General features: G+C 38.3%; 1 protein-coding gene across 6 annotated transcripts in view; it reads right to left on the bottom strand.

The window, feature by feature from the left end:
• The window catches only part of LOC139473673 (suppressor of lurcher protein 1-like), a 426,338-nt gene that overhangs the window by 136,448 nt on the left and 269,441 nt on the right, over positions 1–20,449 (bottom strand). For all 6 annotated transcript variants that reach the window (XM_071256369.1, XM_071256368.1, XM_071256371.1 and 3 more), the window contains exon 3: positions 8,566–8,746. In XM_071256369.1, coding sequence (XP_071112470.1) covers positions 8,566–8,746 — 181 coding nt within the window. The remainder of the gene's footprint in view (positions 1–8,565; positions 8,747–20,449) is intronic.

Below are 20,449 nucleotides of genomic sequence, written 5' to 3'. Positions count from 1 at the left end.
ATTTAAGAAATAAATGACGAGTGGGAGTTGGAGTTGTTTGTCATACGAAAAACCAATGCAGGGAGAATAAACCATGAGGATCACAGCCAAGTGTTTTACAATAAACAACGACGACAAGTCATATATTTCTCATATGTTTTGTTTGTTGTATGATGCCACACTCAGCAATATTCAACCTATATGACGGCAGTCTGTAAATAATCAAGTCTGGACCAGAAAATCCAGTGATTGATATCATTAGCATCGATCCACGCAATTTGGATCGATGACATGCAACAACCAAGTCAGCAAGCCTGACCACCCAATCCCGTATTTCTCATATGAGATCTAAAAATTATGTACAGCCTCTTAAGGATGTTGAAAAAATGTACAAGCTTCAATATAAATATTTACCCATATTTTGATAATGATGACCCCCTGAGGAGAATTCCACCTCAGCAATGTCGGACAAGTCCCTTTTATTAACAGGTGGGTTAAATTTGGTATTTCCCTCATATTCTCACAATTAGTCGAGTATCTGAACCTTTTCTCCTAATACTGATTGTCATATCTCTCTTTGGATGCAATACTTCGGCCACTACATTTATCTGCATTGCCCAGTTACATCTATGGGGAACAACTCACCTGACACTTCCTACTCAAAAATAACACTGTCCAATGTATGACGTCATCAACTTGCAAGCGCATATTCAAATCTCCAGAAATGATGTCAAGATAGAACAAAGTTTTATCGTGAAAACAAATCGCGCTTCGTTTTTCAATGTTCTTTGCGATTTATCACGGATGAAATTTCATACATTATCCATTTCCCAGCGCACAGTGCTTGGGTACATTACCAATGTTCTTGGACACAAGTCAGATTGTCTGTGATATGTGCTTAAAGAGGTACAAGACTCGGGTTGAATGACAATCCTATCAAGCAATTCAAATTGACTGATTACTCAAATTTAAGTAACCATATCAGTATGGCAGCTACTGATTACTCTAACAACACAGTCTCAGTTCCACACATACAACATCTAGAAACTGGCACCAGACAATGCAGCATAAATACCAAGGTTACCTTGACCCATCAAACCAAGCAGCATGGGAATCAAACCACATGACTGACCAATCAGAAACTTCAAAATTCAAACCCTGACTTTAATCAAAGTGATAGGTATTATTCAGATATCTTTCATGACAATGTTTTAAAAATAAATTCTATGCAACACAATTAATATCATAGCTATTGAGTGAGTGAGTGAGTGAGTGAGTGAGTGAGTGAGTGGGTGGGTTGGGTTGGGTTGGGTTGGGTTGGGTTGGGTTGGGTTGGGTGAATGAGTGAGTGAGTGAGTGAGTGAGTGAGTGAGTGAGTTTGGTTTAATGCCATTATTTCAGTCATATCATGGCATTTCAACTTATTGTTGGAGGAAATAATACCCAGAACTGGTGCAGGTCTTTGACATCTACACTTAGACTCTAACCCATGAGTGCTGACAAACCTTGAAAATTAATAAGGTCAAAACGGGATTCAAACCCATTAGCAGAGGCTTCTGGTATGCGTAAAGGAAGCAACTCTGCATATCAAATTCTAGCGCACAAGATGACTGGGGCACCCACACCCAAATCATACACAGATAAACACAATTAGCAACTGTGACAGACAGAATATGCTGTAAAATCAAGAGACACTTTCAAATAAACTTTTTGATGTCATCTGTAAATCACAGAACAATGACATCATAATGACATCATTACACAATCACAATATTGACAATATTAACAATTTCAGGCAACTTCATTACAACTAAAAGGAATAGAATATTTTGTTTGGTATGTTAAGTATGTCCTAATTATCTCAATAATATTTCGATTCATATACACATGCTCATGATATAGTCAGAACCATACAATCGACTTCTTCTGCCAGAGATTTCTTATGAATATGGAAAGGGTTTTGTCACTTTCATTCTGTATATCAAACCTTATGGTCTGACAAACTATTCCCTCGTTACCGTATAATTTGTGAAAATATCTTATTTGTCTGACAACAGATATACCGTTGGACAACATTCTACAAATATCCTCCAAGCTAAAATCCATCGCTCTGAAGACTTTTTTCAAGAGTTAATGCATGTAACATTATAGTCACTTTGCCATAAAAAATATTTCAAAGTTGTTCTTAACTTCAAACAAATCCACAGCATTATGAAAGTTCATCCCTCTGATGTCTGCATCAAATTCTATCAACTGGTTGAAAACCATGTATTTTTCTTCATGTTACCAACGTTTGAATGTCAGGTCTATATTTGAATCCCATTCACATATAATGGCCATGTATCATGGCTAAAGCCTTTAAATCATCTCCCACAAACACTGACATCGTCCTCATCATGAAAAAGAATGGTAGCTGCATTATGGATTATAAAGAATATTAATTAATGAAATGCAACATTTCACCATGAAATGCAATGTTACCATGGAAACGGTAGATATTCCCATCGATGTAATATCTGATTATAGAACAGGTTCTGGGATGCTGGCAAATATATAGCATTAGACGCTGTTCTGTGATGATAAAATACCCACATAATGTGAACAAATGTTTATTTTACTGATGCTACAAATAACTATTCATTATGCCGCGTGAACGCAGTCCTCTCACACATGTCCTGCATGGAATGATTCCTGTTGCTTCATATCAGCACATCTGGGGATTCCTCACCATTCCCAGACACCAGAAGCCCACAGATTAACACAAAGCTGGAGTAAGCTGTTTTCTAATTCATTGGAACCAGGCTAATCAGGACCCACTTTCAGAGACTCCTCCTGCCAAATTATCATTTTGTATTTTTTCGATGTTTATTGACTCATTCAGAAATATTCCAGGCATTTTCTGGCCTGTACATAATCAAGGATGGACAAGACAATCCAGTGATTGATATCATGAACATCGATCTGTGAAATTGGGATATAATGACATGCATCGATTGAGTCAGTGAGTCTGACCTTCCGATCCTGTTAGTCGCCTCTTACGACAAACATAGTCGCCTCTTACCACAAACAAGGTTGCCTCCTAGGATAAACATAGTCACCTCTTAGGATAAACTTAGTCGCCTCTTACAAAAAACATAGTCACCTCTTACAACAAACAAGGTCGCCTCTTACGACAAACATACTCGCCTCTTACGACAAACAAGGTTGCCGAAGACCAATTCTAACCCGGATCTTTAAGGGGGAGCTTTGCATGTATTGAACACTGATTAGTTTTGGAATTGATATCATATATCCAAGATGGAATCACATATGGTCAGGGGCCTCTTATGAACTTTAATTTCCTCCATCAATGAAACTGAAACTTTATACAACTTTAGTCTGAAACTGATGAGGAAAGTTACGAGACTTTTCATTGTTTTCGTTTAACATAGAACACCATAAACTTTTCAGTAGACCATAAATCACTTAACTTAGATGCATTAAAGTGATTAAAAATTCTACTCAAACTGATTAGAAGTTCTTAAAAGAATTTCAATTACTCTGAAGTAATCTTGTCATTTAAAGTGAAATCTCTTTGAATATGTTGAAGGCGCTTTGTACTCTTTGACTCCTTTCAGTCAAATTATGGTTTAACAACTGTAGCGGCTTGAAGTTACCAACGATGAAGGTGATTAAGATGCAGGAAGTGGACACAGGTCACAGTGTGTGGACACAGGTCTAGGCAAGATGGATTACTGTGTGGCTTTGTAACAGCTTCAGGATCTTGTCTGTCCGTGGAGGTAACATTCCCAGATGAGATATTCTTCCAAGTAATGTTTAGCTCCCTGGACAAGTTGGTGTTCTGTTAGGGTGTGGTTTGGTGGTGTGTGTGTGTGATTGGGTTGGGGTGAGGTGTGCTAATGGTTGGGTGTGGTTGCTTGGGTGTGAGGAGGGTGTGGTGTGGGGGCAAAGGTGTGATCGGCGTGTGGACTTGGGGCTAGGTGTGCTAATGGTGTGATGTGGGGTTTAGGGTGTGATCTGGGTGTGGTGTGGTGGCAAGGTGTGCTAATGGTAAGATGTGGGGTTTAGGGTGTGATCGGGGTATGTTGTGGGTGCTTGTGACTGGGTGGCTAAGTGTACTTAGGTGTTGGGGCTGGGTGTGTTTGGGTGGATTGTAGAATGTAGGTGAATCCTGGATGTTGATGTTGGTGTGTGTGTGTGTGATTATGATACTGATCATGAGTAAGGATGTGACTATTAGTAGGTGTGATGTGCCAATGCATGTGGATGTGATAATGACTATGTTAGTGGATTGTGACTGTTATTGTGTCCGATTATGTCATTGCCTATGGATATGATTGCGACTGTGTATATTATTGTGACTTTGCCTCTGTGCACGACTGAGACGTTGTCAGACTTTCTCCACATCATCATCCCTGAATACAACCTCACCCCAACCACACCTCAAACATCAATTCAACTTCCAAATACACAAAGCACCTCCTAGTTACCATGGGAATTTAAAAACATCATCCAAAAATGTGCCACATCTTTTTTAGTAGCTGGAATAATCTCCCCACGAAGACACATGGAAAGAAAAGAATGAACAACACATCAAAGATGCTGCCGCGTCACAACTACCTCTCACATAAAATACTTTGCAAGCACAGAATGGATGGGTAGAGATTTGTTCAGGCAGAGGTGCAAATCTGCTAAATAATTCCCAGAAGCCACCAGGAAAACCCTAACTTTCAGAATCGGCTGATTGCATCCCTTCGTGCTCTTTAACATCAATGACAAGTGTCGATTTCAAAGGTGGATTTCATGTACATTTCAAAGCGAGACGCTCAATCGGCAATCCCCTGTCCGTTCTTTTGGTCATCATTAATTAACCTTCACCTACGGCTATGCGACCTTAATTTCCGCCACACTAGTGGGGTTAACTCCAATCATGGCTGACGTGCTCCGTGATCAATATCGGTAAAGCATCGCAAATCCGACATCTCGGGAACAAAGATGGCTGGTGGATGTCGCTGTTGTTCATTTCATGGATATAGGTGTTAATGGTGTTTGGATATAATGATAGCCACAAGCTAGAAACATTGTCTGGGAGGTGGCAATTCATCGTAACTCTGCAGCCCATCGCTGCCACTCTCCTGATCTGCCACCTCAGGGTGTCACAATTTCAAACCTGTATATTTGATGGATGTTCAGAGCTAAATAACATGTTTGGGGCCCTTTTAAAAGGTTTTCATAATTTGAACTTGGAGCTATTTCTGTATAATCTTTGTTACTAGATGTGGATTATTCAGCTTGAAAATTGAGAATTGATGTAGCCTATTAACCCTTTAGGTGCTGAATACCATAAATTGTCTCATATGACATGCAGTTGGTACGGAAGATATGAAAGTTACGCAATGCATCTTGTGATTAAATTACACAAGAGTTACTTTGTGGAATACCCATTCAGAATATACAATTGTGGAAGTCCAAATATTCCCAGTTCCAGTAGTATCATAAATATTTTGTGAAATTGAAAAGAGACTTTAAGTGTATGACAGCACTTGAAAACAAATATTCCTAAAACAAAAGAAATATCCATTAGAATGTAGGATTAGCACGCAAGTGATCGTTTTTGATGGTAAATATCCTGTATTAGGAATAAGCATTGTATGTACTAAGCATTGGCAATTTTTGCGGTCAACCAGAGCTTGAGATAAGAGGCATATTTGCGTAAAGTACGCAATAAATAAACTGAAATACGCAGACAAATCAAATCAAAGTTTATCAAATACGCATGAAAAACTATAAATTCGCTATTGAAATATAACTAATTCATAAATATATATCAACTATTAGATAAAACAATTGCTTATATTACAAATGATTGTGTATATCAAAATTCATTTACCAACAGTTACATTCGGACAAGCTTGTGCGACAAACTCAAATACTGATGCAAATATTGATGCCAATTGAGCCATCTTGCTTAGTCAATGCATCTTGAACAGTAGCTGATTGGTGATTAAAAAAATATGGCTTTTCTTTCTATAACTTGGTTTTGCAAACAAAAATGGCTTCCCAGAGATCGAGGGAGCTGCAAGCAGACACAGATGGGTATTCTATTATTCGTTTAGTTTTAAATGATTGACAGGGATTATTATGAAAAAGGTTTTCAAGTAGAAATACCCAAATGTCAAGAAACAGTGGGTCAAAAAAATTACAATACCCTAAAAACATTGTGGATACCAAATCAAAATCAACCCCCTTAGTATTTTCGGTATCTTAGACTTTTATTCATATAATGATAACAATTATCTGAGTAATTTGTCAAGATCCCTGATTGTCAATTCTGATTCAATAGACAAGGGGAACGCCAAGTTTGTTTGCAAACACTGAAAGTAGTTCCTACCTGACCTTTTGCATTTGCATATTGATTCGTAAATGACACTAACACGTACCATATTAATTGGTTGGTTTTATCTACCGAGAAACCTACCCATTATATGATAAATTGAATTATTACGAAGTCAAACAGACAATTAATGAAGGGCAAATGAGGTCACTCATGGTATCAATGAACATGACAATGTGTTGAAAGTTGACTTTACCATGATTTTCAAACATTAGTAATTGTTACCAGAGGCCCGGTTCCATAGCTCTGTTATTTATTTATGGAAAATAAATTTTAACATAATGTCAAAGTGCCAATCATTCCAAGGACTTCTGTGGAATTTTTATGTGATACTTCTTGAAAATGGAACAGTTCGAACTTCCAGTTTCAAATTCATGAAATGCACATATTTTGTCATGACACAAATATAATGCAAAGATGAAAACGTGAAAAAAATAAAATAGAATGTCATTAAAATGTTATTACTGCTATCTCACAGCCATCTCACAGCCTGCCAATGTACAATGTGGAAGGTCGCTCCCAGAGAAACAACAATGGATGCACATCATCACGACCCTGGCTCAATCCATGATGTGATATTAGTGCTACAACTATATGTTAAAGAATGGCAATTAAGATCTTAGCACTAAGATCACTGTGTGGAAGGGGGCCACAGTCATGCATGAAAATTGTCTTCAGCAAATGGACACTTTTAATGATCGCTCATCCTTGAACTGTGCCCAACACATATAATATCAGTGAGTGAGTGAGTTGGGTTTAATGCCTTTATGTATATTACTACACCTATTAGTGGATGTTTAGGTATGGTGTCGCAAACCAAGAAACATAATCAGGGCGAACCGGGATTCGAACATACGATCATAGGTTTCTGGCATGAGTGAGTTGCTGTTCCAACCATTTTGGGGCAGTAAGTTAGTCATGCTGCATCAGTTTTAAGTGAATGAGTGAGTGAGTTGGGTTTAATGCCGCTTTTAACAGTATTCCAGTTATATCACGGCGTGTCAGCTTAATATGGGAGGAAAGCCTGAAGTGATGCAGGTCTCAGACGTTTACCACTTTGGTGAAACCCACGAGCACGGGTATGGTGCTGACAAACCTAGAAACATAATCGTGGCGAACCGGGATTCGAACCCACAATCATAGGTTTCTGGCGTGCCCAAGGGACGCAACTCTGCACAGCGAATCGCGGCGCCTTAGACGACTGGGCCACCCGTGCCCCCGTTTTAAGTGAGAATGATGAAAATACTTTGCTATAATCCATAGGTATGTTACTGACACACACAGATCAAGTGAAATATGGGATTCAAACCCACCAACAAGGAAGGGACACAACCTGCACAGCAAATCGTTGGCCCATCAGAGCTCAAGCTCTTCACCAGTTCATGGTCCTTTTGTCATCCTCCAGATAACATCGATGCCACCAGTATGGAAGCCATCACTACAAAAACTTTGACATTTGCCCTCTAACCCCAAATGTGACATTTATATTTTTGTAAATGTGTTTGGAAATGCCATCAAAATGAATTTTGAAAAGTTTTACGACTAACTTACTATGTTCCATATGAATTTCATTTTGTTTGTTTAATCAGAGGGGGCACGGGTGGCCCAGTCGTCTCAGGCACCACGATTTGCTGTGCAGAGTTGCATCCCTTGGGCACGACAGAAACCTATGATTATGGGTTTGAATTCCGGTTCTCCCCAATTATGTTTCTAGGTTTGTCAGCACCATGCCGGTGCTCCTGGGTTTCACAGAAGTAGTATCTGTCTGAGACCTGCATTACTTCGGGATTTCCTCCCACCTTAAGGTGACACACTGTGCTATAACTGGAATACTGTTAAAAGCAGCATTAAACCCAACTCACTCACTCACTTTAATCAGAATTGATTTGATATTGCAGACTAATGGAAAAGCACTCCCGAATAGTTGACATTAGTAGGAATTTAAATAAAGATAAAAAAAAGAAAATAATTTAGCAGAGGGATGAGTATTTGGTCATCAGATGTTTGTAAACATAATGGTCAGTCGGTTGTGAGGTCTAATTCCAAGCATGGTTGTGGCTGCCTATCACAGCGACAGTAGAGGGAGCGTGAATGGGTTATCCCTGTGAGGAGCTTGATCAGAGAAATGGACAATACATGTATGAAAGTATTGGAATTTGATGTGTAAGGAAGTGATATTTGAAGTTACTCACTTATTTGATGTCGCCTTTTTCATATCAAATTGCAGAAAAGTAATTTCTACAAGCTCCTTGACATCTCCGATGAATGTGTAGAGGATGCAGTTGGCGTCGCGGGGGTAGTACTGGGGGAAGTTGGGGGATGTGAAGCGACCTGTGCTGCCACCATTGCTCTGATATATCACACATTCACAGCCTGAAATATACATCACATCAATGAAATCAAATCATATCACACCACTGAAATATACATCACGTCAATGAAATACACATCAAATCCTGCAATGTACATCAGACTACTGAAATATACATCTGTCAATAACATATAAGGGTCGTTGGATTTTTTGTAGAAGCAGTGCCTATCCCTGCATGTCTATGACAGACTTAAGTTGCGTAATAACATTGCTGGAAGCGTACACAATGTTGTTTGTGAAATATACGTATAGTGTGACAAACATATTGCAATCTGTACATATTTGTCTGATATATATATATTTGTCATAATATGCACTGTTTCTCCCCTATATACATACCTATGAATACTAACACAACTCATGTCAAATATTAATAATTAATATATGATATATATATATATCACCTCCTTATAAAAGATACCACTATCATATCTGACATCCATCTTTATCCAACATACCTTATCAAACTATAGATGTTTGATAATTAATCAATTAGAAAATATATCTCAAATGCCATAACTGTAGAAATACAATCAAATGTGACAATTTGAAATATTCATATTGTTTTGTATATCTCAAGTAGAACTTTGCCACCATGTTACCTTTGGCCAAATGATAATTGCTTTCATAATTAATGCAATGCTCCTGAGCTGCAAGGGTAAACAACAAAGAGAGAAAAGAAGACTGTTATATAGTTGGATTGGGATGAAACAAATACATGACAAACTATCTAAATCCTAGTTACCGTTTTGGTTCTGCTTGTTTGTTGTTTAACACCGCATTCAGCAATATTCCAGCTATATGATGGTGTTCTGTAAATTATCGAGTTTGGATCAGACAATCCAGTGATTGACATCGATCTTTGCAATTGCGATATGGTGACATACATCAACCAACTAAGCGTGTCTGACCACCTGATCCTGTTAGTCGCATCTTACTGCAAGCATTCTTGATATTACATCCCCTTATTAACACATACTAATTTGACAATTTATATTGCCAATTCGTTAGAGAGTTTACAGGACAATTCTTCTTTGACTATCACTTATGAGACACTCAATGTTAGCTATAAGCTTGTTGTCAACTTTCTGAGCATCAAATAAACTTTATTATAAAAATTCAAAATATCAAAATACATCCAGCAGACCACAAATTCTCAGTTAGACTCTGTAACGCTTATACTTTCATTCTTAGAATTGACTCTTATTTCCAAACCATACATGATAATCTTACCAAATTGTAACCATTGTTACAAAATCAACCAAAATATCTGACAGCTTGAGGGTTAATTCAATTTCCCATCCTCACCACAAGGGTTAACAGAAGTTTAATGAAAACAACATTAGGACTAACAAGACTTGCAAGTGTCACTTTCACCTGCCTCTACCTTTCCTATTAAAAAGAATTCAATTTCGGGTTTTTTTCCATAGAGAATGAAATTCCTTCCCTTTTTTTAAAGAGACCAAGAAAGTGATTAAAATTGGAACTTAATACACCTCTATCCTTCAAAGATTCTGTTAATCGTGGGAAACTTTAGATGCAACTTTAATTGCCCCATAGTAGCGGTGCTCAGAAATTATTCAAAAGACAGTTGTCTTGGCTGAAAAATGTTCCATGCTGAATTTGGTTTCTAGGATTTGTTTACAGCATGAGCAGTTAAAAAACATGATACACACATTGTAAAATAAATCCAAAGAATAGAAATGCTTTGATGAACCTCAACAATTTGGTTCAACAAAGAAAAAATGTGAGCGGATTTAATCAGTAGCATTGTGTGTAGTTCATGGTGCTATTGGATATGTGCTTTCTCTTTCGACCTGTGCAGAACACGCACAGACATTCTGTGGGATAGGCAGATAGTGTAGAAAAGTAGAAGATCCAGTGGATAGATGATATCAGCAATTTCTAAAAAAAATTCTACTGATCACCAATTTTATTTCAAAGTTTCAGTCAAATGTATCACTTTAAGACCCAGATAGTACAGACCGCCTCCGTGGTCCTGTGGTAGAGCGTCCGCCCGGAGAGCGGAAGGTCCAGGGTTCGATCCCGGGCCGCGTCATACAAAAAGACGTTAAAAGATTGTACTTGTTGTTACCCTGTCTGGCGCTCGGCATTAAGGGGCTAAAACAAGGACTGGTCGGCTCGGAGTCAGTATACTGTGTCTGAGTGGGGTATTCATGTTAAACTGCAGCATGGTATCTCAGTGAGCTAGCACTATAAATCGGCATCAGCCCGGACTAGTACAAGCAGCCACACACACACATACACATGCATGCACGTCGCTATATAAGTGCAATAATCTTGGACGCGACGTTAAACCCAATTTCACCTCACCTCACCCAGATAGTACAAATGATTTTTTAAATGATTTCCTTATTCAGTAGAAATATTGTTAATCATCCAATTTGTTTCAAAGTTTCAGTCAAATGTATGACTTTAAGACCCAGATACTACAAATGATTTTTTAAATATTTTCCTAATTCAGTAGAAATATTCTGTAAATCATCCAATTTGTTTCAAAGTTTCAGTCACAAAATGAAAAAAACAGCTAGTATGATCTGCGGTATATTTCCCAGCTAGGGAAGGCAATTGACATTGCCTGACACATACATAAACTATTTATCTTTTGTATATCGCCATCAAAACCCTAAAGAAAAACTGACAAGTGCCCAGTGGAAAGGTTAGTAAACAGTAATAAGATTGAATTACCAGGATAAAACAGGTGACATATCCCTTTTGTCTTATTTGTTTAATGCCGCACTCAGCAATTTTCCAGCTATGACAGTCGTCTGCATAGAAGTCTGGACCAGACAATCCAGGGACTGACATCATGATCATCCATCTACGCATTTAGGATATCATGACATGCATCAACCAAGTCAGTGAGCCTGACCACCTGACTCTGTTAGTCACCTCTTATGACAAGCATAGTCACCATGGGTTGCTGAAGATCAATTCTAACAGGATCTTCATGCTGGCATATCCCTTCCTGATTACATCTTCATCATGTGATGGCATCATTGGACAATGAGATTGTAATTATCTACCAAAATTGACCAATCTGTCTTATATATTTACCAATGCCATGGGAGGCCCAGTCTTGTGAGGCAAAACCCGGTTCGCCCCAATTATGTTTCTAGGTTTGTCAGCACCATACCCGTGCTCGTGGGTTTCACCGAAGTGGTAAACGTCTGAGACCTGCATCACTTCGATCTTTCCTCCCACATTAAGCTGACACGCTGCGATATAACTGGAATACTGTTAAAAGTCACATTAAACCCAACTCACTCACTCACTCTTGTGAGGCACCACAATTTACTGTGCAGGAGTGTGTACTTGGGGCATGTCAGAAACCTATGATTGTGGGTTCAAATCCCAGTTTCTAGGTTTGTCAGCACCATACCTGTGCTCAAGGCTTTCACCAAAATGGCAAATATCTGAAACCTGCATCACTTCCTTCTTTCCTCCCATATTAAGCTGCTACGCCATGATATAACTGGAATACAGTTCCAAGCGCATTAAACCCAACTCACTCACTCATATAAATGAATCCTAATTTAATAAACATTTGTTTGCTTTCATGAGGCTTTTCTGTAACTCATAAAACAAATGTATTTTTCCCTTGTCCGTAGTCCTACCAAAGACAAATACAAACAGAAAAAAAAGACGTCATAAGCATCCATAAGGTGTAGTAATATACACTGTGTACTTTGGTCATCACCAGTGTAAGAGTCCTCCTTCGCATGTAGTCCTGACCCCAGTTTGCTTGGGTGAAGAAATGAATGACATGATGAAATTGACATGTAACGTGTTCGTCAATTGCATTATCACAACGAAAAAAGTTGTTCATATGACAAGAGACTACTTCTCAATTTCAACGTAATGCATCATAGATGCGAGACCATCCTTAACAATTGCAATTTCGACACATGGCGCAAGCGTTTCAGGAAATGATGTCTGGAAATTGACCAATTACTGGCACTTTTGAGGTCACCTGATAGGCGTCAGACATCTTTGCACACATGCTCCAACATGACCAGTGTGTTTGACCCCCACCAATCAAACGCTTCCTTCCTCTTGGGCTAATCCCTCTTCTGTATTCGGATGTCCAGAGAGGAAGTATGACATGATGCCTCATAATTAGATGTTATCACAAACTTTGAGTTATTTAACATACACCAGTGCATAGCCTAGTGGTTAAAGTGTTCACTCATCAATCTGAGTTTGATTCCATATATAGGCAGCCTATTATTGGTTTCCCCAGTGGAATAATGTGGAATTCAAAACGTCAACGCCAGAGAATAATCAGTCTCGATTATCTGCCGAACAGATTTCATTAGGCGTACATGAAAAAATGTTCATTTCAGAGGCTAGATGTAAGTCAAAACCTTCTCTACCAGCAGAACCCGCCACTCACTCAATTTTCATAAAATGCTACTGACATACGATGGAAATACTGTTCACATCGGTAAACGCAACTCACTCACTCACAACATGGTAACACCATGGACGAAACTGATACATTGGCTCTGCGTAATTAGAGAAATCAATAACTGATAAATTGATATACATAATATAATTTGAAATAGCAATGAATACTGGTTGAGGGACTAACACAAATTTGCTTGTCTCCCAGAAAGATAACATCTTATGTTTACATGTGACATCTGCATTTAACCATGATACATTACTACAGCATGTAACCATATAATGTGACTGTAACATGTAATTCAACCATAATATGTAACTACGTGTAACTGTTACCACAAAATTCAATAAAACCATGACAACTGACTGTAAAGTGTAACTTTAACCAGATTATGACACATCACATGTAACCATACAATTTAACCATAATTTTAACATGTACTAGTGTATTCTAAACACTTGCACAACTAAAAAACAGAGAATCTCACCCGAGTGTCTTTTGATATTAAATATATCAACACGAGTGGATAAAAGTGGAAAAACTCCAAGGCTTGCCAACGACTGTTGATATATTTTATATCAAAAGACACTCGAGTGAGATTTTATTTATCATCCAACATCATTCTTCCAACTTTTTCAGTTTGTAGACAGTCATAAGGAGTGTCTTAAGTGTAAAAAGTACTGCTAACAGCTTCAGTAGCAGAGCCATTACTGATGTCGTTTGATTGTGACGTCATGGTAACCATTGGTTACTAACCAATGATGTCACAATGGCCTTCAAAGCATTGTGATGCAATTTCATTGCAGCGATATCTACAATGTAGAATTTGCTTGATCCCACACAAGCCATATCTCCTGTGGGAGCCAGTTTTGGATGATAAATGATGGTCACAGAACACAAACATTTCAACAGAAAGCCCAGTGAAGCGTACCACCACAATTCAAGTATAATCATGTAGCTGCCAGATTTTGTTGGTCATCAGTTCAAAATCCTGTTGACCCTGTTGATGATTATTGCTACATTGACATCAATATTTTTGCATTTATGGAGTTATAAATCAAAGCAAATTTACAAAAAGCGTGCACCTGGTTTTTATGTTTAAACAAGCTCCACCCATTCTATTATCAGCCAATCAGGATACAGTAGTTCATTGGTGGGCAAGGCTTACATGAACACAAACTAAATCTGATTAGCCAATCAAATGCCATGGATTCACTTGCAGTTTATTTCTATCCCCATATTCCAGGTAAATATAGTTTCCATATATCATTGCCACACCAATATTCATAAATTATATATTATTAACTTAGTAACCCATATATAAAGTCCAAACCTCAGTTTCATCACCTTGTTCAGGACTTCTTTAAAGATGCCATCAATTCAATCATTGTCACAAAAAATAGGGAAAAAAACAATACCTAAAACGTAATTCCTTGTTTAATGGATTTTTATGAAAAAAAATGGCATTTTTTCAACTATTTTTAACCAAATGGTACCAGATTCAGGTGTTATCTAAAGTTCAGAATTTCCTTTCCTTGATTTATCTGCTGACCATGGCTTCTTCTCCAGATCATATTCAAAGCAGAATCATATCCATGAATAGACCTCTTTTTTCTCCTTACAGTCATTTATTCACTTTGTAGTTAAATATAGCAATTGGAGTATAATGATATATAAAAAAAAAGAAGGAAAATTATTCACATGTAAAATAAATGGTAGCTTTTTCCAACTGACAATTATGCTGTTATGGCCTAATGAGAATTTTGTACTTTCTTTGACATGCCCAAGAAAATGGCCTTCCTTTCTTGTCTAATCTTCCTTTTCCTTTCCCTTAATCTACTTCTTTGGTACTGATTGCATCCTGCCATAAAACATCTTGGAGAAGTTTATCTGCTCTAATGATGCAATTTCTTTTATAGTAAAATCCATGGACAGGCTCTCCTGACATTTTACCCTGGGTCCAATTGGACAAAGAAGTCTTAGCAGTGAGACTACATAAGTGTATGTTAATCTATAGTAGGAAGAATGTCAGTGGAGGCGCTAAGATCACTTTGTGGAATGGCGCCATTGACATTTGATCAATAGTTTGAATAAAGCTGCAGTTTTTCACATCAGATCTTAGAAAATACCTCATACTTGTCTTACATATGGAGAAATGTCCAACATGCATGTTATGTAATGCCAATATTCAATATTGTGTTAAATATGATGCTGATTTCATAGAGTATGTCGCTGTGTGTGAATGAGTGATGTTTAATGCATCTTCCCGAGGCAAGAGAGCTAACTGACTATAAAAGTCCAGTTTCCACCCTTGTCAAACTAGGCTGGTATTATGGAGTTACACTTTGGCTGGACTAATGAGTCTATGCATCGTCCAATCAAAATCGTGCACTGAAATCGAAATCCGGTTCGTAAACTGTCGTGCAGATTTCGGTTGATTTCAGGATTTGCAAAGCATGTGAACCGCCAACTCATTGTCAGCAGATATTTTCCAAATCTTTTCATGTTTTTAATCAAGGTGCTCAGGTGATTTGATGCCTTTCGCAATGTAAGACCTGTATTATCACAATATAGATCTTCCTTATCAATCAGATCGTCCTGACTCGGCGCCACCATTTTGTGTGAAACAAAAGCAAATGATACGAGAGGTGGAATCTGATTGGTCCATAGGAGAGGCTTAGAAGGGACATAACTGGTAATAGCCACTGGTTAAAGTCAGTTAACTCTCTTGCCTCGGGAAGATGTGTTTAATGCTACTTTGAACAGTATTTCAGTTACATAACGGCATGTCAGCTTGATGTGGGAGGAAAGTCTCAAGTGATGCAGGTCTTAGATATTTCCTACTTTAGTGAAACTCATGAACATACATATGGTGCTGACAAACCTAGAAACATCGTTAGACCAAATGAGGATTTGAACGCATACCAAAGGGACACAACTCTGCTCAGCAAGTTGTGGAACCTAAGACCACTGGGGACCCATGAGAATAGAGGAGCAGTTAGAAAGTTCAATGTAGGCTAAAAACTAATTCTTTAAATATTTAGACATCTCCTTTTACCGTCAAAATTCCACAAATTGTGAACATGTTGCCACCTCAAAGAAATTCCTTTGACAAAGAAATCCTATTTCATAATGAATTAAAAAGCTGATGCTGCAGAATGAGAATGTCAAGATGACTGCTTTTTCACTCAACTCATTTTTATACCTCACTAACAATGGAGATGCTGTTTATTTTCAGGATAAATATATGACGATTAGAGCTGTCATTATTGCCGTGAACTGTAAATCCCAACACTGCAGTACAAAACTTAAGGAATTAAGATTTTTACCCGATGGCAAACTTTAGATCTGCTCTTTAAGATACAGGCATCAGCAACAAGCACTGGGAAACCTTTCCCATTTTGTATCCTTTTTGACAGTGTTGCAATTACCTGACTACACCCTCACATGTGAACGGTCATCCACCCTTGAGAAAGTCAGGTTTTACATCTGTGTGAACTTTACGTTAAGTAAATGTGACTCAAATTGAACAAGTTTACTGATTTGGTAGAACCCATGCAACTCAGGATATGTGTATTGTGCTCTAGGGCTGGGACCAGTCCAAATTTAATACTCGGGTACCCACCCCCTTAATACCCGTCCCTACCTGGGTACCCACTGTAGGTCTCAGGAGATGTCACAAAATGTCCGATTGGGAACATTTTTAGCATAGCCGTGGCAACACGTATATAGATACATGTATTAAACAATTTGGTCTTTCATACACTGAAGTGTGTATGTGTGTGTGTGTGTGTGTGTGTGTGTGTGTGTGTGTGTGTGTGTGTGTGTGTGTGTGTGCGTGCGTGTGTGCGTGTTTGCGTGTCTGTCTGCGTCTGTCTGTGTTCGTGTACCAGTCCCAACTATAGTGCTATCCCACCAAGGCACCATGCATCCGTTTAACATGGATACCCAGCTCAAGACACAGTATACTGACCTGGGTACCCACTGTAGGTCTCAGGAGATGTCACAAAATGTCCGATTGGGAACATTTTTAGCATAGCCGTGGCAACGCGTATATAGATACATGTATTAAACAATTTGGTCTTTCATACACTGAAGTTGAAGTGTGCGTGCGTGCGTGCGTGCGTGTGCGTGTCAGTATACTGACTCCAAGCCAACTTAACAACAAGGAACATCTTTTAACATCTTTTGGTATGGCGCCGCCGGGTATCAATCCACAGACCTTCCACCTTCTGGGCAGATGCTCTATCCACTAAACCACTGAGGCAGTCTCTTAGATAACATAGTTCACATTTTCTCATACCAACTGAGGAAAAAGGACATACAAATGATGTAGCTCTGTGTGGACCACCATCAAATATTTCAAGTAAATATCAATACCTCAAACATGGTCCCTTGGAATTGCCACAACACCCTACCACATGCAGTGTTCTTGAAAGGATATGTTTATCATGTTAACATTTGACATTAAAACATGGAAAGTCAACTGCGTAGTTTAAGCACCTCATTAAAATTCAACAAAATGTCATGACATTTCATCTTGAATTATAAACATACCCATATTCAATTTCACAAAAACAGCTTGTTTAACATTTAGGACAGCTCTTACCATTGAAGTGTAAAATGATCACAAACAATATTTTCTGGCAGTTAAGTAAGAAACTAGACATACATCACACGAAACTATCAATCATGACACGCTGAAGATCAATGCAATGATAAACACTTTCTGAAGTTTGAATTCTAAATATGGAAGCAGACTTGGTAATCATATCACTCAAGCTCACAAGGGTGCATAACATTGTTAGAACATCACTTTCAACGTGACCTTACACTCTACATCTTGACCAGACTTCTTTCAGTTGCCAGACAAATCAAAACTTGTTCTTTAAACCCTCTTAGAAACAACCTGAACATGCAACCCAGTATGAATCAAGTTAATTCAGCTGTCACTTGTGCATGGTCAATTTCATTTGTCTGCATGTATGTTACACAGTTAGACAGATCACGTCAATTTCACTGGGACACATTCAATTTTTCAACTCTACCGTTGGTATCAGGCAAATAAGAAACTTCTAATTTTTCTTGTCAAGCAAAAAAGTCAGGTTGCAGTGTCAGCTGTTTTGGAAAACAACAAAGACACTGAAAACAAAACCATGGCAAAAATACTGGATCAATGAAATAGTTTTTTGGGAAAAATCTATTTTTTCAAATTAGTAGTTATGATCAAAGTATCATGTGATTTCTTTAAACACTTACTGTTTTCTGTATTTGAAAAAATTCTTTATTGATGTCTTTCTCTGTTAATGCCAGACAAGTATTTGTGAAAATGGTATGATGATGAATATGAAGTCACAAAAGAATTCTTATATATTTGAAAAATAGTGCCATGGCAACAGTTTCAACAGTTTAAAATGTATACAAAGAGGGACACTTCAAGTTGCTGTCAGCATTGATATATAAATATCTTCTGCATTGTTGCAAATAGCAGCAAGAGTGCTGATGCAGCTTTAAACTATTATCATTCACTCACTCACTCACTCACCCTCTCACTCACTCACCCATCCATCCACCCTCTCACTCCCTCACTCACTCATCCATCCACCCTGCCACCCACCCTCTCACTCACTCACTCACTCACTCACTTAAACTAATACAGAAATCCTAACTGATTTGAAAAATTATGATGTCATCAGAAAAAGAAATATTGATGCCAAAGCCAAGCATTATGCATTATGAATGAATTTAAAATATATTAAGCATTACTAAGTAAATCCATACCACATGTCAGAACTGTTTGATGAAAAGTTGGCTTAGTAATGGCTATCGACCCATGAGGATCCGGGGTAGAATAGGTCTTCAGCAACCAATGCTTGCCGTAAAAGGCGACTATGCTTTTTGTAAGAGGCAACTAACGGGATCAGATGGTCAGGCTCGCTGACTTGGTTGATGCATGTCATCATATCCCAATTGAGTGGATCGATGCTCATGATGTCAATCATTGTATTGTCTGGTCCAGACTCGATTATTTACAGCCATAAGCAAAAAGAATCCATTGTAGGATTCGGACAAAATCATAAGCATGTGTTTCTGAATCATGATAAGATTGTGATGACACCAGGTGTTTGTGAAAATGAGTGCGCATCCTGCCCCACTGATGAAACATATTCCTTTTGACAAAGAAGACACAATATATGGAACACAACTTCTTTATTTACTGTAAAGACGATGTTTCGATGTAGATCCTTACACCATTGTCAAAGACGTTATCCAAATATTGTGTCTACTTTGCCACCCATCAGCTTTGAATTAAGGCCTATCAAACAACATATTCCTTTTGGCATAATAGGCAAATTAGATGTGAAAATTATATGAATGGATCACTGGAAATCAGTGATGACACCAGGTGTTCATGAAAACAGTAAACATGTCCTGCTCTACCAGTCGATGAAACGGCTAGGGCACAAGAAATGAAATATGCAGTTTATAATATTCTTTCAGTTGAAATTATCACCAGTGGGAAGACAGTGTCCATCATTCTTCCTGATCTCCCATGCTGTAATGGGCTGATATCAAGCAAGAACTAAGCCAAAGCAACCACAGAAATACACATCTTTCGCAAAGTGCGTGTCTGCTGTCTATAAATTTGATCCATTAAAACTTTTATTGTGCCCATAAATATAATAACTTCCACAGTTGTGTCTCATTTGAGGCATCAAAGGGATCAAATGAATACAAAATAATAATATAAACGAATTTACACTTTCAGATATTAGTTTAGCCTATTTCTTAATTTCCTCGGTGATGATTAACTTATTTTCTTTTCAAACAGCTCTCATTCAATGAATGCAAGAAGTAGTCGAGTGAAATAAGATATACCACAAAATAAGCATATAAAATCAATGTCATGACAGATATTCTCAAACACCACATAAATCACATTTACTAATAAGACAATGTAGAGGCTACATGAGTAGTAGGAAATACAAATTTCTTTTCAGTGAGTGAGCTGGTGAGTGAGTGAGTGAGAGGGTTGGTGAGTGAGTGAGTGAGAGGGTTGGTGAGTGAGTGAGTGAGAGGGTTGGTGAGTGAGTGAGTGGGCTGGTGAGTGAGTGAGTGAGTGGGCTGGTGAGTGAGTGAGTGAGTGAGTGAGTGAGAGGGTTGGTGAGTGAGTGAGTGAGAGGGTTGGTGAGTGAGTGAGTGAGAGGGTTGGTGAGTGAGTGAGTGAGTGGGCTGGTGAGTGAGTGAGTGAGTGGGCTGGTGAGTGAGTGAGTGA

Source organism: Haliotis cracherodii, unplaced genomic scaffold (genome assembly GCF_022045235.1).
Source record: "Haliotis cracherodii isolate W230 unplaced genomic scaffold, xgHalCrac1.p SCAF_3, whole genome shotgun sequence".
Lineage (NCBI taxonomy): Eukaryota > Metazoa > Mollusca > Gastropoda > Lepetellida > Haliotidae > Haliotis > Haliotis cracherodii.
Note: the sequence above shows the minus strand (reverse complement) of the source record. Positions and strands in the feature narration are given on the sequence as shown.